This window comes from Plectropomus leopardus, chromosome 17 (assembly GCF_008729295.1).
Source record: "Plectropomus leopardus isolate mb chromosome 17, YSFRI_Pleo_2.0, whole genome shotgun sequence".
Lineage (NCBI taxonomy): Eukaryota > Metazoa > Chordata > Actinopteri > Perciformes > Serranidae > Plectropomus > Plectropomus leopardus.
Genome location: NC_056479.1, coordinates 4,527,943 through 4,551,930, shown reverse-complemented (window position 1 = coordinate 4,551,930; position 23,988 = coordinate 4,527,943). Strand labels below are relative to the sequence as shown.

Below are 23,988 nucleotides of genomic sequence, written 5' to 3'. Positions count from 1 at the left end.
TGAAAAATAGAAAAGAAATCTCTTATCTTTGCTATTTTCTTGTGAAGCACTGAATAGCTGTCTCCTTTCCCCTCCCTGACGGACAGGGAAAGGAGAGAGCTTTAGAAATCCAGCCTGCTGCACCTCACCTGTTCATCTAAGACCTGTTTGCGCTTCACTGTTTGCACAGTGGGAAGCCCCTCTGGCATGTTTAGGATCCCAGCTTCAGGGAGTATTTGAGTCATATAAGGAGCCCTGCATTTCAGCAGCTCTTCACTCTCTGCTCAAAGCCACTGACCAGCCGACCAGCAGCCATGACCTCCTTCTCCAGCCGCAGCAGCTACATATCTTCCTCTATGAGGGGCTCCACTATGATGGGCCCCTCCTCCTCCCTCCGGGTCGGCAGCATGGGGTCTGGCAGTGTGTACGGAGGAGCCGGAGGGTCTGGAGTACGTATCTCTAAGGCTTCTTTTGTTTCCTCTGCCGGTGCTGGCAGTGGCTTCAACCTGGCTGATGCCACCAATGTGTCCATCAATGACAAGGCCACCATGCAGAACCTTAACGACCGCCTGGCCAGCTACCTGGACAAGGTGCGCAGCCTGGAGGCGGCCAATGCTGAGCTGGAGATGAAGATCAGACAGTATCTGGAGAGCAGAGTCATGCCAGAGGCCAACAACTTCAGCAGCTTCAATGTCCGCATCAAAGACCTGCAGGACCAGGTGAGGACACAAAGACAGAATGGGCATTTTGTGCAGAAAATGGCAGATTATACCGATTCTCCTTAGGCTGTACGGGCGTTCTCTAACCTCACTTTAGCCTTTCAGGCAGGACATCCTTACAAGCCAGTCTCAATATGATTGGCCTGTTGATCATATCTTAAGGGGGTTTCATTTTAGTTAACTATGCATATAATTCACATTCTGGTTTTAAAATACCGTTTAGAACACTAATTAGAATAATACATTTCCAATTAATAAATTGATCATAATGTATTGTGATTTAAAAAAAAAATTCTCCATTAATAGGTCACGGTCCAGAAGTGTGTCCATTCCGCATGGACTCCAAGCGACTTGTGAACATCTCAAGTTTGTAAAAAAGCAAAACAAAAAAACCCAAAACAACACATTTTTCAGTGCAGTGAATATACAGAAGAAAGCTTGTATTTTTAAGTGTTGTTCATTCTTAACATAAAAAATAATAAAATATATCTTATTTTTCCTTTGTCCTCTATTCCAACGCATTGTTTCGATTTTGTGAAATAAAATTGAATATGTGGTAATTTTTTTAATGTGTGGACCTTGAACTAAAGACTACAGGAAAATCTGGAACCTGTGGCTGGACCGTGCTAGACTATAATGCAATTTATTTACATCGATCACGGGGTTAACACTGCAAAAGTCATTGCAGAAAATCATGTTTATGTTTTATTTGTTAAAAGCCTTATTCTCATTAACACAAATGAACTTAAAGTTTCCCCAGTAGTCATTCTGTATTGGTTGTACTGCAGTAATTTGCTTTTTGAATTGCCTTTAGGACTACTGACATACTTTTCTAAAAATGAGTTAAAATAAGTTACCTTGCAATTAACTTGCAGTGGACCTTACTTGAAGAATGTACAACTTTCACAGCTGAATAATATACACATATAACTAACAGGATGTTTTGGGGGGTTGGGATTTTTTTTCAAGTTTTGCAAACAAAAATGTTGAGTTTGTACAATTAAACAAACAAGTGACTAAAGGGTAAACAACAGACAGCCTAACATATGACAAGTAAATATGTACATGTTTGTTCAGTTATCCTCGGTAAATATGAGTTAAGAATGTTTGCAGTAAAAGATGTTTGGATTGCAAAGTATATTTCAACACTTCAGGGTGGGGTGGCAGTGGGGTCGACAGGTGACATAATTTGGTGATGTAACCAGAGAAACAAAGCCAACTGAGCACGATTAAATTAAAAACTGTTTGTTTTGTGAAATATAAGTTTAGTTTAGTATAGTTTAATTTAGTTTTTAATTGCTACTATTTTCTTTTAGATTCATTGAGTTGTAAAACTTATTAGGGTTTTTGAAATTTTATTTTTAAAGAACACACTAAATTGATTTTTTTATTATTTTTTATTTATTTAATGGATAACAGTTTGTTAATGTAATTTCTGGGTCGTAGCTTTCAGTTAAAAGTTTTAGTTGACGAAGCATTAGATAAATAACATTTCTAGCAATGTAGTTTTAATTTTAGATTTTTTTTAAGTTGAAAGTTTGAAGTTATGAAGTTAATATCTTTGGTTTTTAAATGTAGGTTTTAAAGTTTCATAATACAGAAGTTTTTAGAGCCACCTGGTAGCCACAGAGTTCCATGCAGCCACTACAGATGTTCATTTACCAGTTTGATTTTAATTTTGATCTTTAGGGAAGCTGAAATAAGTCTCCCGAAGCCTTTCAGTCAAACTGCCAGTTACCCACACAGATTCTGTCTTTCTTTCTGCTCAGATCAGGCTTGCTTCTCGTGACAACGCCGCCTTCATCCTCACCATTGACAACGCCAAGCTGGCCACTGATGACTTCAGAGTCAAGTGAGTGTGAGACTTTGTTTCTTTTTATGTGAAATTGTTTGGTGAGCCCACAACATAACATAATCTGAAACAATTTGTCTTTTTGAGCATGTTCTCCACAGTCACTTGGTGAGTCTCTTAAACTCATTCTCGTGCTCCTTCAGGTACGAGAATGAACTGGCCTTACGTCAGTCAGTAGAGGCTGACATTGCTGGGCTGAAGAGGGCCCTGCAAGAGCTGACACTGAGCCGAAGGGACCTTGAAATACAGGTGGAGGGTCTGAAAGATGAGCTGATCCAGCTGAAGAAGAACCACGAGGAGGTAAGACCACTGAAACCCGACAGAACAAGAAATTAAGATAAAATGCAAGAGGTTTAATCTGCGACTTCTTGCAGGACCTGCTGGCTCTGAGAGCTCTGATGGGAGGTCAGGTGAACGTGGAGGTGGACGCTGCTCCTCAGGAGGATCTGGCTGCCATCATGGCTGGAATCAGAGAGCACTACGAGACTGTCGCTGACAAGAACCGCAGAGACCTGGAGGCCTGGTTCCAGGCCAAGGTGAGGACATAAAGTCCTGTTCAATGCCCTGAATGTGATCAATGCTGCTCCCTTCTGTCCAAAACCTGCTCCTACAAAAGTTACATGATAACCACCTTTTGTTGTTCAGTGTTTTTGTTTTATATATGTATATTTTTCAAGTTTCATAAGTTTTTATTCCAGTGACCTTTTAGTCATTTAGGATTTGTTTTTCTTTTTTAAACCAAGTAGATACGTTTGTTTTAGGTTTTTTTTTTTAATTTATACTTTTTCAGCTTTGTATTTTTTTTTCTTTGTACTAATTGGCTTTTTATTGTTTTCAGTTCTTCTGTTACAAGATATTTAGCAGATAATATCACAATACATCACGTTGCTGTCTGATATTCTCATATTTGATCAACAAATCACTGGTACTTGTTTTTCACAGACAGCTGACCTGAACAAAGAGGTGGCTGTCAGCACAGAGACGTTGCAGACATCCAAGACTGAGATCGGAGAGATCAGACGAACTCTTCAGACCCTGGAGATCAAACTGCAGGCTCAGATCAGCAAGGTAAGAAAACACAAAAATATTTGTAAAAGGCCATTTATCACCAAAGTATAACTAACTGAAACAACAATCAGCTTGTTGTGCTAATCGGGCATACAGCTTAAAATTTTTGGGGTGAAACTTGTTAAATTTGGTGATGCATTATTTCCATTAATCTACATTCCATGTATTCTGCGTGCAGCTGTATGTACTGGACCATGACCCCTTAACCATGATGGTTCTGCACCAATGCACAAACTGTTACAGCCCCGGTCTGTGTTGATTAGAGGTAAAAGGGCAACAGCATTATCTAAGGGGGAAATCTTTATCAAGTTACAAAATTGCTGTTATATTTGAAGCGTTCATATGGAGGCAGGTTTTATCAGATCAGCTATTATGTCATTTGGAAAAACAACGTTGAGATAGTTCAACAGAAGTGTCTGGTCTGCCCTGGTGTTTTGATGGAATGTAGTGGTTAGAGTAGTTTTTGTGATGAAAAACGTTTATCTAGAGCTGTATCATGCACTTTCACTTTGAAGAAGTATCTCAGTAAGTATTAGAGGGTGGTCTTACTGTTGAGTCAAACTTATAGTAATACAGTTGACCCCAGTGTCTTCCTCTTCCTCCTGAACAGAAAGGAGCTCTGGAGGCCAGTCTGGCTGAGACCAGGAGCCGCTACGCCACCATGCTGGCAGGTTACCAGAGGCAGGTGGAGGCTCTGGAGGAGCAGCTGGCCCAGCTGAGGGCCGACCTGGAGAACCAAAAGGGCATGTACGCTGACTTGTTGGACATCAAGAACAGACTAGAGCTGGAGATCGCCGAGTACAGGAGGCTTCTGGATGGAGAGAGGTAAGCAGAGGGAAAACATACAACAAAACAGCATTCAGTGATGCTGGCAGCTCTGCAAGGCTGTACTTGACAAGCTGATAGCATACTTACATTAGCTAATTAGCAGTAGAAACAAAGTACAACTGAGGTTGATGGGAATGTTATTAGTTCTGCAGGTATTTGGTCATAAACCAAAGTGTCTGACACAGTAAAGAAAATAGCATTTATTTTTTGTAAACTTTTTTGTTTTTTAAATCTCCAATGAGATCAGTTTATGTAGATTTGAGACACAGAAAGAAAATACAATACTAACATTTTTAATGAAAACATCTATGGTTGTAGTTCGGGGAATAGCTTCCACTTTTTGAATGTTACTTATCTTGTTTATGGGGATAAAATTACCAGCTTGAGGTTGTGATGTGAAGAAGAAATCAGGAAAAGAAAGAAATAAAAATCAATAAATAAATGAAATGTATTTATGTGTTTTTCGTGTCTTGTTTCTTTGACAGCACAACCCCTAATGTGTAACCATCTTGCACGAAATAGACTCCTCAGAAAGCGTGATCAGCAGCAGCAGTTAGACCAGGATAAAGCCAGAATCAGCTGCTGTAAACTGAAAACAGAGTTTGTCTGACGCTCTTAAATAAAAATGAAGTCTGATATTGTTTCTGTGGTTCATGTGTTTTTATTTCATAATAACAGATCGGCTGCCACTTTGCCTTTATTGTTATTATAAAAATAGATTTAAGGTTGAGGGTCATTTCTGATGTATGACTCAGCCAACACAAAACATTCCCTCAACATCCCTGGAACGTTCCACCCAGGTTTGTATTTTGATAACCCCCTCTCAATGTGCTATGTGAATGTTGTGCAGAAATTTTTTTTCCAACATTTCTAACACATTCTAATAACAACATGAAGTAACTTTTTTTCTAAAAAGAGTTTAACAATTTTATTTTATTTTTTGTTAAACCAAACATTTTCCAAACTTTTTTTGGATGGGGTACCATTTTTTTTTTTATGTTCTCCCGAGGTTACCTGCCGGTACCCTCTCAGATAACCCTCCCATAATGCTCTTAAAATGTTGTGCAAATGCTTTTGTTCAATGTAACATTCCCAAATTGTTCTAATAACCACATAAAGTTGTTTTTATGGCTGTTATTTTGATAAGTCTGTGTACCTAGCACCAAAAACTGTTTCCACTGAACATATAATCCATTGCTCTCTACAGCCCTCATTTTCTTTGTTTTCCATTCTGGAAAACACTCTCAATACTGTTTGTGTGTGTAACAAACTTTTAAATTCTTGAACACCTGTCTAGATTTTTATTTTTTATTATTTCAAAGCTGACTGATTTGTCGCAGCAGCTTACAAACTTTAGATATTATTGCTGGAGCAACAGTAAACTATACTAAAGTTACTCATCACAGGTTAATGGACTGATATGAAGTGTAATTGTTGTGTTGGAGAAGACTGCCCTCCTATGGCAAAAGTCAGGAACAGCAACACATTTTTTTCACCATTTCCTGTACAATGATCTATGACTACTTATTTACCACTTAGCTAAAGTAAAGGTAGATTCCTTATTCTTTATGGTTGATGTTTACATCCCACCTCAGGCCAGTCTTAGTGAGGCCTTACAACTCCAGGCCCACCAAATTACTAATGTGGAGAACAACTCCATGCTCACTGTTCATGGGGAGTATGCACACCTCAGCAACAAACCTCCAAAATACAGACAACAAATCAAGTGTCCCAACAGAGCACACTGGATCTTTGCTATATGATATTTAAGGTCCAATGTGTAGGACTCCGTGGCATCTATTTGCAGAAATGTAAGAGAGGGTTTGTATATTTTCATTAATTCATAATTACCTCAGAGAATCATTTTGCATCCATAACCCTAGAATAAACTCTTTATTTCTTAATACTGAGCAGGTCCTCCTCCACAGAGTCCACCATGCTGTTTCTACAGTAGCCCAGAATGCACAAACCAAACATTCGCTCCATAGTTCTTCTACATGCTTGGCACACAGGAAAAAGTTTTAGCTCTGCAACCTCACCACTAGATGCCACTAAGTCCTACAAATTGGAGCTTTGAAGGATGCCTGCTGTTCTGTTCCTCATGCAGGTTTTGGACTCTGTTTCCACTGTCTTGTCCATCTTCTCACAACTAATAGGCACAAACTAAAATCTCTCAAACCTGTGGTCAAATGCTCTGTAGCTACAGACCTAGATAACTGACTAACAATGTGACATCTTACATCAGTTTTTGAGAAGATGTGTGCCAACTAAAACCTTCTGCACATTCAACAACACGTTCTCATGCAAAGTCATCATATATCACTACTTTGTAGTGGACTTCCTCATCTACATGTTAGGTTCTTGGTATCCTTCTGAGTCTGCTGCTGATTTACTGGGATGCAGCTACCATGATATCAACACAAGCACAGGTGAAGTGTTCACAGCCCGTGATTAGGGCCTGGCCTTTGAGATATATGATCTTGTATAAGAGTTTTCCAGAAGACTTTAAGTGCCAGTTCCAGTGCTATCCCTTTCTCCTAAATTAACAGTCTGTAGGTACCTGGCAACACATTCTCATCCCAACTCGTCACATGGTGCCACCATGTCAGTGACCGTCTGCTTCTACTTATGATGTTTAAGGTATCCTTCTACATCAGCTGTTTATGCTTTGGGATGCCATTAACATGATGTTAACAAATGCACATGGTGGGATGACGCAGCATGGTGGTTATGTTTCTAAAACAGAGCATGGCAACCAAGGTAGGATGTCGTGATGGTTAGGATAAGGCACAAAGTCATGGATGGTTAGGTCTAGGCAAAAAAGGGACGTCGTAAAGTGTGGAAAAAAAACTCTCACATCCACACGGGTAACAAATTCTGGACTCCCGCACAAAAATCGGTTGCCCTAAAATTGCACTTGTGCACCTTACATCATTACTGGCAGTGTTACCACCTGAAACTGTCCCCCAGCATTTCATGTGCATGCAACCGGTTCTGTCAGGCTGTTTTCTTAAGTGATGCCCCCCATGCGCATTACATATGGGTACACATGGTGTTGCCTGCTGGTGTATAATAACTACACCACTGGTTCTGTCTTTGTGCGTTCTCATCTGATACTATCCAGCTGCGTTCTGGTTGGATGCGGAAGATAGCTTTTGGTATCACACTTCTATGCCAAAAGCACTTGAAGAGCAGATGTATTTGTCGAGTTTGGAGTGAGAACAGGCTGTACTTGGAGAGCGTAATATTTTCTGAGGTGGTAAAGTGTGTAAAACATTTGAGAAGCATTGCTCTAAACCAGTGACTGCACCTTAGCAGAACCATCTGTTAAACTCCTCAAATTTGCAGATGACAGAACCAGAATCAGGACTGCAGAAAGAATCATGAGTGTCGGTCTGTCCATCATTCAGGACTTAACATCTACAGAGTCAGGAAACAGGCAAGTAACATCACTGCAGCCCTTCACACCTTAGACACACCCTGTTTCAATTTGTCAAGTTTAGTAGTTTCTTCAGAACACTGAACGCCAAAAATACCAGATACAAAAACAGTTTCCTCCCACAGGCCTTCACCATGATGAACACTTAACACCAGTCCACAGTGTCAGGAACAATCCCTTGTGCTAAAACTCTCTAACACCAAATATCCACCTTACCAGTAAGGTATATATTTCATAGTCTAAATACTCAGTTCTTTCTTTTGAGGTTGCATACTTCCGCCTACCTACAATAAAGGTCCTCTGCTACTTTCATGTTTTTGTTGAGGGAGATAATACACGTTTTGAATATTTAAGGGACATGTCCCCTGCATCCTCCCAAAAATCTGTTATGGTAGAAGAACCGGTGGAGGTGAAGGACCCAGGAGCAAACACACAAACAATGGGGATGAGTGAATAAAAGGTTTGATGGTAGTTGATGGAGGAGTTATGGGGAATGTTGGGAAGGGGAATCACAGAAGCCGAGCAAGTGGAGAGACCTGGCGGGACTGGTGAGGCTGGAAGATGGTGGAGTCCAGAGTGGAAGGGGAAAAGCTGGTGGGGGCACACAGAGGCGAGAGGCTGGGTCGTGAGGCATTGGAGCTCACAGAGAGGAACTGGAAAAACACACAAAAAACCAATGAGCACAGAGATTCTTCGCAGGCAAAGAACTAACACTAGTTGTAATGCAAATCACAAGAAATGAAGCGGCCGATCTAACCACGTGTCAGGAAGTAACAATCTGGTACCAGAGTCAAGTGAAGCTGCAGACTTTAAGCCTTGGTTGATTGCTGATGAGATGCAGGTGAGGAAGTGCGCTGTGAGCTCCAGCACCTGGAAGCCACGCCCAGCCCCTGCAACACAGCCAAAAAGGGAGAAACGTCTCAGCACACAAAAAACACAATCCCAGGAATTCCACCTGAAATAAAAGCCACCCAAAAACCCAAAACCCAAAATCTGCACATATGCATGTTTGATCTGTGGTCCTGGTAGACTTGTTTAGTTCTCCCATGACCCAGGGTGTGTCTGTTGCACAGTGGAAGTATAAGTTTATTTTTGTGTATTCATATCTGTTTGTATTGTGCATGATTTTATATTTTTCCTGCATGAGTTTATTGTTTACTGGTTTTTAGTGTTTATTTTATTGTGTTTTATTGCATGGCTTTATTGTGTTTATGGCATGGTTTTATTGTGTTTTATGGCATGTTTTAGGTTGAAGTTACTGAGTTTTGTTTTACTTCTTGCCAGGGCATTCTTATCATTATGTTTGATAACCTGCACCTGTGAAGCACTTTACCTCCTGATAGAATGACCAATGGCACTGGAGAACAGAGCGGTCAGCAACCAATTGGATACCAGGAGGAGGGACTTAACCTGGCGCACATGGAAACAGAGGTAGAGGCCAGAGGGGAGCAGCAGCAGAGTGACACACGTGCAGACACACGAGCTGGCAATGAGTAAAAGGAGCCGACGATACTGACACGCCGAACAGGGGAGAGGCCATGTGTTCAGTGCCTAAGACAGACTTAAATGAAAAAACAATCTTGTTTTTAACTGAAAAGCTGCTGTTGCCTCTTGGCTTTAACATCGTGCTCGCCACTTGATTTTAAAGGACCAGTACAAAGTTTACAATAAATCTTCCATCTCACATTCTCATTACTTGCTTTACATGTCTGCACACAATGAAGTGATCTTTTGGCAGCACTAAAGTGTTTTTGAGCCAATGACATACTTTGTTTATTACTTCTAGCATAAATTGTGTGGCTTTACAAATGTCAGGCCGAACATTCCTTGGAATTGAGCAACAAGTGAAACTGATTTGGAAAAAGAGAGAGTTGACTGGTTGGTAACTGCCGACAGAGAAAAAAAGAAAAAATGGATTTGGGCTGCAGAACTTTGACTTGTAAAGGTGTCTTTATTGCGGTATTGGCGCTTATACTTTAGGAAAGGCTCTGAGTACTTCCTCAACCACTGCATTAATCTAATAAATGATTAAACGCTGTGCTAATATCTGAAATATAGGATTTCTGACTAGTCATGTTGTAATTATGACATCCAAATGAATTAATAGATATCTCAAATGTAATTAAAAAAATGAAGCCCATTCAATGTAAAAAGTGTTTTCCATAAAAAAAAATGTCTTGGAAAGGTAAAATATCATTTTTACCTCAAAAGGTTGGGGTGGGCGGCATGTTCTCCCCGTGTCTGAGAACTCTGAGCAGCTTCCTCCCACGATCCAAAGACATGCATGTCAAGTTGGTTGGTGACTCTAAATTGCCCTTAGGTGTGACTGTGAGCGTGTATGGTTGTCTGTCTATATGTGTCGGCCCTGCGATAGTCTGGCGACCTGTCCAGGGTGTACCCCACCTTCTGCCCGATTACGGCTGGGATTGGCTCCAGCACCCCCTGCGATCCTTACGAGGACAAGCGATCACAGAAAATGAATGAGGAAATGGTGAAATAACAATGAAACTTCCAAGAGCTCCGGATTAATTTACTCCTGGAACAATAAAACTGCCGGACAATATGAAACTGATTTTGAACTTTACACCTGACTCTGAGTAACATCGTATTTAAGAAAAACAGTCAGACTATTCTTAAAAGTCGTCTGGATGTTTAAAGTTCTTCTGTAATGCACATAAGCCTCTCCCTTCAAATAGAGGCAAATTTCTCATTTCCCCTAAATTACGTTATGTATGCAGTTTGTTGTCTGCTTTGACAGGTGAGGATTTTGAAGAGAATCCAACGACCTGAGGGCTGGAAATTAGTTGATGGGCTGAAAAGCTCTGTGTCAGTTATGAAGAAAGCAATGAATTCATTCACCTGTGCTTCAATAAATCCTGTCTATACACCACCACAAACTCGTGTTTCTGCTTTTGCGTTCGCTAGAAAACAAACTGAAACAGATGTAGTACAAACAGCGAAAAAATCTGACAAGGAGAGTGAATGGGTCTAGAGCCTCATTCCCACTGAATAAAAAACCTCCAACACCCGCTAACATCTGGCTTTTTAATGCAAGTAGAATGCGTATGATTGGTATTCACACCCGGGTCAAATGACTCTGTAGTAGACATGGGGTTTTATCGTCTCTGGCTCTGATTGGCATTAATGGGAATACAACTCCTGGGTGAACGTGCTAATTTTAGCTCCTAGGCCAACAGGATGCAATGACGTGCTGTCACTAATTACTGTCCGTCTCCTCCAAAACACAGATCCATTTACATGTGCATCGAGTTTGAAAGAGAGACTGAATAAGTAAAAGATATATGAAGAGAAGAAACCACTGAAGACTTTTCAAAGACCTTTGATCCTGCTGCTGTGTACTGTTTACCTGTTCTCTTGCCTGTCTGTGGTGACGCATGAACACACCAACCTCTTGTTTGAAAAACCTGCATGCATGCACAAATTTTGCTGGGAGACGTCATGACAAAACTTTGACCTAGGAAACCATCTTCAAGTTCTGCATGAAACGTTACTACTAATACTAGCCTGAGCATCCTGATATAATGCTTATTGTCGCTTTGTGTCTTTTTGTAGTCATTTGGGTCTTTTTGAGGTAAATGTGTGACTTTTTGGTTGCTTCATGTTGCTTTGTAGTCATTTTGTGCTGTTTTGTGTCTCTTTGCAGCTGTTTTTGTGTCTCCTTGTGGTTACTTTGTGTCTTTTTGTAGTTATTTGGGTCTCGGAGGTAATTTTCTGTCTTACTGTGGTGATTTTGCATTTATTTGTGGTTGGTTTGGGCCTCCTTGTGGTTTTCTATTATCTTCTTGTGTTTGTTTTGCGTTTGTTTTTCTCTTTCTCATTGTGGTTATTTTGCATTCTCTTGTAATTGCTGTGCGTCTCCTTGTGGTCATTTTGTGTCTCTTTTTAGTCATCTTGTGTCTCCTTGTGGATGTTTCGTGTCTCTTTGTAGTTGTTTTGTGTCTGTGGTCGCGTCACCCATCTTTGCCACTTCTTGTGTCTCCTTGCATTTTTTTGCATGGCATTGGTTATTATGTGTTGATTTAAAATTTGAAATTTTGCAAGTGAAGGCCAGGGGGTGTCCTGACACTTTCTCTAGCTTAAGCACAAGTTTCAGGTACTTGTATTTGAGTATTTCAAGGGCATAGTCATCATGTCAATAACAGAGCTCCCAAAATCCTGAAAAATAGCGATAATATTCTCTTTGAGGGTGTCACAAGAAAGAAACCATAATGACACTTTTTAAGAGTGTTTCTATCCCCTCAGTTTTTACTACACGAGTAAAGATGCTCTGAGTACTCTATGGTATTTAGGCCCTTCAATTCTCTAAGGGGAAAAAACAACATGCCTGCCCAAAGACCATAGGGGGGGCTTTACTGCATCTAGCCCTAACTATGCCTGCAGTTTTTCTCAGTTTATTAAAGTCATAAAGTACAATCCATCATCTTATCTTTAAAAGTGTCACTCTTTAGTCACTGTCATCAACAGCACTCTATGCACCTGACACTCCCAAAGAACCTGAAAACTTGATTGTTTTGGCAAGTGATCTGAACTGGAGAAAAGCTGGGTTAACCTTTCATAAAGACTTGTTTGGCCTGCAGGAGTAGATTACTGGCGACACATTTTAAACTAAGTGGCAAGTTGGTTCTTTTGAATTCTGCTGTCACCGTCAAAGCCGTCCATCACAGTAGCAGGGAACCATAAGGGACATGAGTCGGCTTCACAGTCAAACAGGTTTGTTAACATTCATTTACAGTTCAAACCTAGCATCCAAGGCGAATCACTCTTATTTTATTTACCTTTCTCTTTTGTGTGAAATGTGAGTTGTTTGAGGTGTTGATTGAGGCGTGATTAACAATGATGAAAGATTGGAGGCAGTGAGTTGGGTGTGTGGTTTGACAATGGTTGGAATGGGGAGAGGTGGTCATAAACTTGTTCATAAAAGAGAGCTAAGCACAGGTGGCGAGGGTGAGGGTTTAACTGGTAAAACAGCAACTAGTAATGGAGGAAAAGTGGTGGAATTCAGTTGGTGAACACCGCTGATTGTCGCACGGTGCAGAGTTCACAAAGGGGCAGAAGAAATCAACCCATTCAGGGTTTAGTTCAGTCTGGGACATAGTGGATCATGTTTTTTCTTACTTTTCAGAGCTTTTCCATGACTGGGAAGCTCAAAACTGCATGTTTGATGCAAATATTCATGAGTTCAGACTTAACCTCATGCTAACCTCTGTGCTTACTATGTTTAGTTCTAGTTACTATGTTTTTTTTGATAATTTGTTTGGTGCATTTTACGCACTTTTCATTCTTCATTTTTTTTTTTTTTTTGATAATTTTGGATATGTATGCATATGTCATAAATTTTCAAAAGACTGTCTTTTTAATCTTGTAATTTCCAACCTGTACTATAACTACAGTACTTTGCATGAAGTATGTTGAAAATAATGTGTGTGTGTGTGTGTGTGTGTGTGTGTGTGTGTGTGGTGTGTGTGTTTTCATATTAAAAACATAGTGGCAAAAACCTGGCAATTAAAGGACAAAATTCTGAAAATTAATGAATATTGCATATATATTTTAGGACTGATGTTGGTTGAAAAAATAAACTCAATGAAAGCAGAAAAAATCTAAGTAAATGTAAAATATATGTATAATATATAAATGTATAATATGTATTTTTTAATGCTTGATTTTGAAAAGTGCATTTTGTGCGCAAAGCGATACCATTTTGTGCAATATTAAAGTGGCGTTTGGGGTTAAAACAGGTAAGCTCTCCACTCAGGATTTAGGCCCTGTCTACATGCGGTTTAAGAATCCTGGGTGACTGGATTGAAAGTGGACAGCTCTAAGTGCAGTTTGTGAATGAACCACATGCATCCTCAATTTATCTTGAGTTCTGATCGATCCAACCATATTCGGAGGCGGTCTGGATTGCATATGACCACATTCTTTAGGCAGTGTGTGCAGCTAGTGTTTCCTGAGTCACACTGAAGGTCGACCTACACAGCTGATGTCCGTACTTACTGACTCCCCACTTGTAGATGCAGAGCTAGAGGACCGTCTCTGCAGCCGCTCTTCCCTGGTAGAATGGTCAGTTTAATGTTTGTAGCACCAGGTAACACATCATCAAACTCACACCAACACAGAAATGGCTCAACTGTGTCTCTAAACTTTAGGCTGTCTCTGCTTATTAACTGTTTGGTAACAGCTGGTTGATGCTGACAGTCAGATCTGTCACTGGCTCACAGTAGTGTGTGTATAGCATGACAGACCTCAGTTAAAACCAGCAATGCATTTGGCCTTTGCAAACACAGAAGATGTGTATATGTGTTTATTTGCATATAGAGAGGGAGATCCGATTACAAGTTGTCAGTCGACACGTGGAAATGCATTCTAATGCCTGGTGTGAACAGACAGATATAAAGCTGTCCACTTGTCATTGGATCACCCAGGAAGGTTAATACCAAGTCTGCACAGGCTCTTTATTTTATTCCATTGATGTTTTTGTCTGTCTTATATTCCATTTGTTTAAAACACTTTTATTCCTCAGGAATTGCCACCTGAATTTCGTTATATTGTTCTGACCCTCAATATTATGACAGTAAAACTACTTGAACTTGAGCTTGGACTTGCATTCAAGTCACTCACAAAAATGTCAGACTTTTGTTAAACTTTTGATAGTTTTCTCTCTTCCAAAACTGCTTGTAGTTTAAAATCAAGTTTAATGCAACACAAGATCATCTGACCTGACCTTTTTTTTTTTTTTTTTTAACTGTGTTATCTTAGGTCATCTCAGTAGGTTTCAAGCCATTTGACATACTTCGTTTGTGTGATAGGAGCAATAAACTAGACCACTCTCACTGCAATTACAGAGGATATTATTTGATATATATTTATATTATTTATTTAAACCTTTACTTGGTGCCACTTAGACTCCTTGGAAGTGTATAATTATTGTGCTCACACTCATTTTATAAGTGCACTGACATTTTGAAAAGCTTTCACAAAAGCCTTACTAAAGTGTACTTCCTCATTTGAACTTTTGATTGACTGAAAATTGGCAACATTGCCTGTCTCGACAGCTTTAGATACACAAGTTCTTCCTTGGTAATTGAAATCAAAAGGTTCAGGCGACCTCCCATCCTGGCACTGATAAACGAAACCCATTACTGTCACGTAAGAAAGCATGTTTGAAGGTTACATTTTTCCCCTGCCATGCCCATCCACACCCAGGACCAGCCTCCTGCATGCATACCTGACTACCCACCTCACTCTCAGTAACCATGGTGTTTGCTGAGTGATTGATGGCTGCAGGAGTATTAAAAAGGAGGTGAGCTTCCTGCAGCTCGTCACTCTCCTCTGTCATCTCACAGCAGAAAGGCAGCATCCATCATGAGCAACTACGTCTCTCGCACTTCCTCCATGTCGGTTCGGCGCTCAAGTGGCTCCTTGATAGGCATCGGTGCTGAGCAGAGGTCAAGTGGTGGCACCGTGTATGGAGGAGCAGGAGGCAGAGGCGTCAAGATCTCCTCTGCCATAGGTGGAGGCGGCTACAGCATGGATGACAGCCTCATCGGCAATGAGAAGTTCACCATGCAGAACCTCAACGACCGCCTGGCCAACTACCTGGCAAAGGTGCGCTCCCTGGAAAAGGCCAACGCCGAGCTGGAGCTGAAGATCAGGCAGTATCTGGACAGTAAGGTCGGTCCCAGCACCAGGGACTACAGCGCCTTCTTCGCCACCATCGCTGACCTCACTGCCAAGGTAACGCCCAGCCTCCTCATCCTCACAGGTAACATGCAGGTGCAAAGATGTGACGCCTGAGCAGAGCAATAAAGTTTTACATGAGGAAGTGAGGTTAAGTTCAGGTAGGGAGCTTAGTTCTGTCAGCTGCAGCTGTCGTGTTTATACTATAAGAAATAACAGAAGTAGCTGTTGTACAATCAGCATCAACTGCGGTAGTAATAGTAATATAAACAACAGCTGTAGTAGTTGCATTATAAGGAACAACTGTGGTGGTAGTGCCATAAGCATCAATTGCAGTAGTAGTGTATGCAACAACAATAGTAGTTTTATATTTAACATGACTAGTAGTAGTACAATAAGCAACAGCTGTAGTGGTTGTGCTGTAAGAAACAACTGCATAAGTAGTAAAAGTAGAATAAGCAACAGCTGTAGTGAGTGTACTATATGAAACAAGTCTAGTAGTAGTACTTTAAGCATAGGTTGCAGTAGTTGTAGTTGTAGTACTATACGCATCAGCTGCAGAAGTAGTAGTAAAAGCAACAGCTGCAGTAATTGTGCTACAAGAAACATCTGCAGTAGTAATAGCAGTATATGCAACAGCTGTAGTAGTTGCCCTTTATAAGACAGGTCTAGAGGTACTAGTACTTTAAGCCACTGTAGTAGTTGTATTATATGAAACACTTAGTGGTAGTAGTACTTTCAGCTGCAGAAGTAATAGTAGTATATGCAACAGCTGTAGTAGTTGTTTTACAGGAAACAACAGTAGTAGTAGTACTGAGAAACAGCTGTAGTAGTTATAGTATAAAAAAGCTTTAGTACAATAAAATATAACCCAAGTAGTAGTACTATAAGAAAAAATTGCAGTTGTATTAGTAGTAGTAGAAGTAGTATTTCTGTTTGAAGAAACTGTAGTAGTAGTAGCATTATTATATGTAAAAACTGTATTAGTAGTAGAACTATGCGTAAAAACATAAGTAGTACCACTATGAGCAACAACTTAAGCAGAAGTAGTAGTAGTAGTAGTAGTAGTAGTAGTAGTAGTAAGAGTAGTAGTAGAAGTAACATGTAATCTGATGATGCAAGAGTGAAATGATGAAATCTTTGTTTGTGTTCGCCAGATTCAGGCCGCCATCAAGGTGAACGGAGCGATTCACCTCAGCATCGATAACGCCCGCCTGGCCGCAGACGACTTCAGGACCAAGTGAGTCCAAGTTAACACACACACACACACACACACACACACACACACACACACACACACACACACACACACACACACACAGTACAAGGGTTAGTAAAACCACACGTTGAGGTGGATAAAGAGACACTCATTAATTACTGACATCATTGCTATGTCTCAGCTGTGACTTGACTGACAGGTTAAGAGATATTAAAATTTCTTTCAGCAGCAGCAGCTCTGACCTCAGGGCTTTACCTCAACTCATAAATCAGTTTGATCACTCTGCAGGAAATCAAAGAGTAGATGTGCTGTGATGTTTGTCGTCTGGCAGATTCATTCAAGCAGATCATATCTAACTTTCATTAAAGCATCCTGATATTTCGCCTTTAACTTCATATGAACTGTTGTTAAAATGAAACTGAAGTTTTCTTACTGCCTAACCTGCATCAGCTACGCTTTTCACAAGTCATTCACCAAGACACATTAAGGCACTTTCCCTGCTTTTAGAGCAAAAATAAAATGTAGTTTTTCTACTATTTATAATCATTCAAAGAAGTGTCCCAGATGGCTGCAGATGTTTTTAAGGATAATTCTGTTTATTACAACTATGTTACCTTCATAGTTGTGACCTGCAACAGTAATGAAAGCAACTTCTGACTACAGCTGCACAGGTGGGCGGGACATCACTACATCTGAGCTATGTGTTGATGTCTCATGTTTTTATTGCTTTTATTTATGTGACAGCTGACATTTGACAGTCCCTCTTCCTGCTGCAGGTATGAGAACGAGTTGGCCTTGCGTCTGTCGGTGGAGGCCGACATCGCCGGCTTAAAGAGAGTTCTGGATGAGCTTAACCTAGCAAAGAACGACTTGAACATGCAGATCGAGGGCCTGAGAGAGGAGCTCCTCTTCCTTAAGAAGAACCATGAGGAGGTCAGACAGCATGAAAACACCTCATCCACACCCTTTTACAATATTACCTTATTATTTGTTAGTCTGCACCATTTTTTAGGCCAACTGGTGGTTGAAATATGTTATGTTTATGAGCCCTCCATAAACAAGTACCACACATGCAACAAGGGGGTAGCACAAGGTCGGCCATGAATGGAGCAACTGGAGCAGTTTGGGGGTTTGATGCCTTGATCAGGGGCACTTTGGCGGTGCCTAGGAGATGAACTGGCACCTCTTCAGCTGCTAGTCCCCAGAGGCCAGCTACCCTCTGTTGCCCCCTACAATAACATCTTGTGAATTAAATTAAATTAAATGATAAATAAGTGTAACAGTTGTGAAAATCTAAACCTGATCCTTTTATGGTTGACTTTGACACATCTGTCATGACAACAACAACAACAACAACAACAACAACAACAATACTACTACTCTTACTACTACTACTAAGATACTTAGGGACATTTCATTAAAGGCATCATGTCATTGTGAATAATACAATTTCTGTGTACATTTTATTAGAACTAAAAATTTCTGCCTTAATATTGTTTAGGTTTTCCGCAAATGAAAGCAATATAGGTTACAGTCAATTTTAGTATTAACAATTCTATTATTATTAAGACGTAGAACACTGAAAACCATGTTTTGGCAGAAAAGTGTTTATACATTTTCAAGCTTTAAAATTTGGTTTCGAATTTTATTTTAATTTATTTGCATAATTTATGTGCACATCATAAAAAAATAATTTAATCTTGTTCATTAGTTACATGGGAGGGTTTCACTTGGTTGCAATCTGAGGCCTCTCCACTAAATGTCACCAAATCCTCCACTCCAGACCTTTATTATTGACAGCCATAGACTGTAAAAAAAACAGAACTAACAGCAGCCCCTAGTGGCAGCCCTGCACATTACACACAAACAGTATGCTACTCTCTCAAAACTGCAAAACGAGATTCAGAAGTACATCCATTTCTTAGCATTTTTGGTATTAATCATTTCTGTGGTACATTTGTAAAACTCTTAATCTGACCGATCAACAGTTAAAACCCACCCAAATATTCATATTAAAATTATGTAAAGCAGGACACCGTCAGATTAGAAAAGTTCGAACCAGAAAATTAATTTTGCAGATTAATTTTCTGACTATGAAAATTAATCGATGAACTGACATTTATTTAATTAATTTCTTAATATTTCATTAAACAATACATCTTTTGGTTTGGTGTTTTTTTGCAAAGCACTTTGTAACTTGTTTTTGAGCAGTACCATATAAAAAACGTATATTATAATTATTATCATTCTTATTTCAGCACTTACTTGTTTTCATTCACATTGTTCTCTCAGGCAGCAAGTAATCCTAATGTTGGATTTTTCAAAATGAACAGAGTCTTAGAAACAGCTGTTTTAACATTAATCAAGCAAGAGCAAACTAAAGTCACAATTCTTTCATATCTGTTGTGTCTGTGCAGGAGCTGCTAGCGATGAGAGCTCAGATGAGCGGTCAGGTCCAGGTTGATGTGGAAGCCACTCCAGGGCCAGACCTCACCAAGATGATGGAAGAAATCAGAGAGCAGTACGAGACCATCGCTGCAAAGAACCAGAAAGAGCTGGAGATCTGGTTCAAGACCAAGGTAATGCCATGATATCACTTCCTGTGGACGCAGAAAGGACCTGCATGGTTTGTACATGTACCGATTTGTGTCTTTGTGCAGTCGGAGACTTTGAGCAAGGAGGTGGTCATCCAGACGGAGACCCTGCAGACGTCCAAGACAGAAATCACAGAGCTCAAAAGGACGAAGCAGTCACTGGAGATCGAGCTGCAGGCCGCGTTGGGCTTGGTGAGTGTCACAGTAGTGCAACAAGCTTTAACTTCAATTTTAAAGCGTAGAAAAAGTCTGTTCTTTCATTGAATATCAGAATCAAAATATACTCAACCCTTTGCAACCTGACTAAATTAGTTTGATTTGGTCATGAGCAGCTCAAGAAGAAAAGACCCAAAATTAGCCCAAAAAATGAAATAAAAAATAAAAACTACAAGAAAATTTTCTAAACCTTAGCTCAAATAAAGAAAGAAAGAAAAAAGAGAACTCAAAAGAACCAACAAACAGAAAAATGGCCTGAAAAAAAACTGCATATTTATAAACATTTTATTTTAATTTTAATTATAGTAAATGGTTCAACCACTTAAACCGAAGAACATTAGACATTACAGTTATTTATTATTATTATTATTATTATTATTATTATTTATTATTATTATTATTATTATTATTATTATTATTATTAATGATAATAATATAACAACAACAACAATAATAATAATATTGTATTATGTAGGAATGGACAGAAAGTTAATTACTGGTACAAGTAATAACAAAAAGTACAAAAGTTTTACATCAATATTAATCATGTAACATCAAATCCCCCACTGACAGACTGCTGCTCAGTGCTGCCACTGTGCAAACAAAAATAAATAAATAAAAATCACACTTGGTATAGACTCGTACTTTTTATATTTTATATTTTATATTTTATATTTGGTCTTCTATTTTATCTGGGTTTTTTTTTCTATATTTATGTTGCACCAACCCACCAGAACAAATTCATCGTATTGTGTTAACTATACCTGGCAATAAATCTTTTTCTGATTCTGATTCTGATTCTGAGGTGGGAAATCAGTTGTTCAAGTGTTTGTGACTTTGTTTCTGTAGAAAGCGTCACTAGAGGGAACTCTGGCTGAGACACAAAGCCGGTACGCCATGAAGCTCTCTGGATACCAGATGCAGGTGAGACAGAAAAAGTTCCACCTCTAAGAACTATTTACTGTACATACTTCTGTTGACTTTAACCTGTTAATCTCCCTCTTCACTTTCAGGTGACCCTTCTGGAGGAGCAGCTGGTGCAGCTGAGGGCCGATCTGGAGAGACAGGCCCAGGAGTACAAGATGCTGCTGGACATCAAGACCAAACTGGAGGCGGAGATTGCAGAATACAGGAGGCTGCTGGATGGAGAGGCCAGCAGCAGGTGAGACTCAGCAGGAGGGTTCAACTCCTCAGGACTGTATCATCACTCCTAAGGAGGTTGAGGCAAGCTAGGGTTGGGAAATGATAGATTAAGACTTTAACGTTAACAAAAAAAGAAGTACTAGTAAGTTATTAACTACATAGTCAATAAGTTTTTAAGTAGTAAGTACATAGCAAGTAAATAAGTAGTTAGTAAGACACTTAGTATCTAGGTTGTCAGTAACAAATACAGAACAAATGAGAAAATAAGTAGGTATAACATAACAGGTACATGAGTAAGTAAGTAAGAAGTTAGACGTAAGTCAGTGTGTAGTAGTAGTAGTGTGATTATGATTATCTTCGGCCTGCGGCCTCGTGCCTACGACCGAATCACAGCCGTGATGATATATGAGCACAACATCACCCCTCTCGTGTGACATTGCTTAATTAACAGATAATTAAGTAGTGATCAAAACAAATTAAAATTAAAATATAAAATATGATGTGAACTAAATAGATAAAATTAATACTTACCAAAGATCTTCAGTTCACAGTGATCTATTTTCTGTTTGGTTCAACAGCATCTCCACAACCTCAACCTCATCCAGCAAGACAACCAAGCGCATAGTGACAGTGGTGGAGCAGGTGGTTGATGGGCAGGTGGTCTCCTCCTCCTCCTCCTCCTCCACCACCACCTCCACCTCTTAGACCGCCTGAGCTGCTGCTGGGGCTGTCAGCCGGTCACCATCGCCATCATCATCGTTCACTGATGTTAAGAATGATGTATAAACAATAAAGCAAGAGTCCAAATAAGCTGTGTGTGTTCATGTCTGTCTTGTTGCTATGGTTATATGCTGTTTAACAGCCTGCATCCTGAGCTCTGATGTAAAATATATATATATAAAATATAAAAGTTCATACAAATACCATAAAGATCAACGGTAAAATAGGAATACATAGAAAACAAAGGGACCAAAAATATCTATAAAGTAATGAGAACAGCCATGTTTGACATAATTAAAAATCTCTGTGACCTTGAAATAATGAATTTATTGTTATCTGAGGAAAGCAACAGTTAATATTAATTACCTTAAAATAATGATCAAGACAAGAGTTATTCCTTTAAACTTTATTGGCATTCCAATTCATAAGCTCTGCATGCAAGACTGTTTGATAATTTTCATCAGATGCCCCCTGCGTGAGAGACAACAGAGACATGGGACATCAATAGGTGGGACCAATTCTCTTGCATTAAAGGAAATATTGAACATAATTCTTTCCATTTACTTCCATATATAATATAACAAGTACAATATTTGGACAAAGAAAAATTTTAGCATTAGGATACAATGGAAATGAATTTGACTTCAATGCAAGGTCAGTTTTATGTTAAAATATGTTAATGTGGTCACATTTATAAATTAAAAAAGAGAAATTCTTTCTTCACATGCAGGCAAGTGGCTGTCGAAGGGAACATCCTCCTTTGCAATAATTGCAATAATTGCAACACGCAAGTATACGTATTGTTAATATATTTTTCTTGACATTTTTCTCTATTCATTTGATAATTTTCTAATGATTCTCTCATTTTTTAAGCTAACAATCAGGTCATTTTCTTGTCTTATTTGAGTTTTTGTTTTAAATCTGAGGAACATCTCTTGTAAAGTTGCCTTTTTTCATGTTTTTGAAAGGAACAGCTCCAATTTTCTTGGGGTTCAAAAGGTTAATACAAACCCAAATAAGATACTACGCTACCCTTTTCTGGTCTTTTCTAATTTTTGATTTTTATTTTTATGCTTTTTTTCTTCTCTGTTCTTTTTTTTTTTTTTTTTAATCTCTTAGCTTAAGCTTTTCTTTTTTTAAATCTTTGCAGTATTTTGGAAGCAGCAGTGGAAGCAGCAGTGGCTGCTTCATCTCCCGAATCAGGAAAGACTCAATTTCCTTCCCTCTGGGCATCACGTCTTATTTCCTGATTTTTCCTGCACAGGTTAGAAATTAATACCTGTCTCCTCCTCTTTGGAACTCCTCCAATGCTGTCACAGCCTTTTGGGATCAATTCCATGATGGGAACTTGATTTTGTTAGTATTCTCACGAAAAACAAAGAACCTAAATATTTCTCTAAATGTCAAAATGCAGATAAAGCTGGCAGACAGGATCTGTGCAGTGATATATTAAAGGTAAATAAATTTACTGGTGGAGAAAGACAAGTTGGTACAGGTCTGAGGGCAGACTGGCAACAAAAATCAGTGCGGATATTTGCAGCCCTTGATTGATAAGCTGCACTAAATTCAAACTCCCATAACATGTTTTTCAATCAACAATCAATTCATGTGTTTTTTACATTTTCTCTTACAACTAGAGTGGCATAGATAGATGATGCATGCTGACAACATGTTTTTGTGTGCATTGTAGGTGTCGTCATCATATACATCAAACTTGATGTTGCATAGATCTATGTTGCATAGTGTGGCTTGCACTAAACTTATAAGATTGCTAAATTTGCACAGTCTGTGGGAGGCTTTTTTGTGATCAAATTGAGATCATTGAGATTTTTACAAGAACTGGAAGGGATCATTACAATAGCCAAAGTGCATGCCAAAGTGGGCTCCAGTGAACAAAGCACACTTTGGTGTAAAGTTTGCCTGTACTTTCCCTTCCTCTCCACCTAGAATTCCCCCTCACCACCTTCAAGTTCCTTACATCATAGATCCAGACATCTCTGTACACAAATCAAGAATATAAAATAATAAATAAGACAAAAAAAGAAAATAAAAAAGAGAACCCCCCCCTTCCCCGAATCCCTCTAAACACCCAAAACAACAGAAATAGCAGAGAATATAAGTGGCATGCATACACGTGAGAAGATGTTACATTATAGATGTTTTTATGTGAATAGTTGTCAGACTGATTGACAGCTTTAGACAATAAAAGATCAAGTTAGAAACACAAGTCATTACAATAAAGCACTTATTTTGTGTAGTAGCTTTGGGCAACAAGTAATATATTAGGATTTGGCAAAACGTAGCGGGACTGTGGAAAGCTCCAACTGTGCAGTGTCCCAATAGACAGCAAGCCATTTTTTCACCGACAGTGGACGTGGTTGCTATATAGTGTTTTATGTAGTGCTTGTGATGTGAAACATGCTGTAACAATGTTGTAGCCTTCCATTTTCATTTGATTGATTATTCTTGATCAAAGTCTTTGCAAGATTTTCAGTACCTAAAGTCATAAAATT

At 39.3% G+C, this 23,988-nt stretch overlaps 2 protein-coding genes across 2 annotated transcripts; both read left to right on the top strand.

Annotated features, from left to right (window-relative positions):
• The first annotated feature begins 293 nt into the window (after window positions 1-293).
• LOC121956200 (keratin, type I cytoskeletal 13-like) lies at window positions 294-7,919 on the top strand. The gene is made up of 8 exons (XM_042504335.1): window positions 294-698; window positions 2,468-2,550; window positions 2,694-2,850; window positions 2,925-3,086; window positions 3,493-3,618; window positions 4,229-4,443; window positions 6,361-6,384; window positions 7,814-7,919. The coding sequence occupies exons 1-8, from the start codon at window positions 294-296 to the stop codon at window positions 7,917-7,919; spliced, it is 1,278 nt and encodes a 425-aa protein (XP_042360269.1).
• Window positions 7,920-15,243: 7,324 nt separating this feature from the next.
• LOC121956367 (keratin, type I cytoskeletal 13-like) lies at window positions 15,244-21,565 on the top strand. Its single transcript, XM_042504542.1, has 8 exons — window positions 15,244-15,640; window positions 16,741-16,823; window positions 17,579-17,735; window positions 19,220-19,381; window positions 19,463-19,588; window positions 20,462-20,536; window positions 20,626-20,774; window positions 21,334-21,565. Exons 1-8 carry the CDS (start codon window positions 15,269-15,271, stop codon window positions 21,458-21,460), a joined length of 1,251 nt encoding a protein of 416 aa, XP_042360476.1. The 5' UTR covers window positions 15,244-15,268; the 3' UTR covers window positions 21,461-21,565.
• The last annotated feature ends 2,423 nt before the right edge of the window (window positions 21,566-23,988 follow it).

Coding starts and splice junctions, on each gene's coding strand:
- LOC121956200 (XM_042504335.1), top strand. CDS start 294: ATGACCTCCTTCTCCAGCCGCAGCAGCTACATATCTTCCTCTATGAGG. Junction 699..2,467: donor TCAAAGACCTGCAGGACCAG/GTGAGGACACAA, acceptor CTTTCTGCTCAG/ATCAGGCTTGCTTCTCGTGA. Junction 6,385..7,813: donor TCCTCCACAGAGTCCACCAT/GCTGTTTCTACA, acceptor AACCAGAATCAG/GACTGCAGAAAGAATCATGA.
- LOC121956367 (XM_042504542.1), top strand. CDS start 15,269: ATGAGCAACTACGTCTCTCGCACTTCCTCCATGTCGGTTCGGCGCTCA. Junction 15,641..16,740: donor TCGCTGACCTCACTGCCAAG/GTAACGCCCAGC, acceptor TGTGTTCGCCAG/ATTCAGGCCGCCATCAAGGT. Junction 19,589..20,461: donor TGCAGGCCGCGTTGGGCTTG/GTGAGTGTCACA, acceptor TTGTTTCTGTAG/AAAGCGTCACTAGAGGGAAC.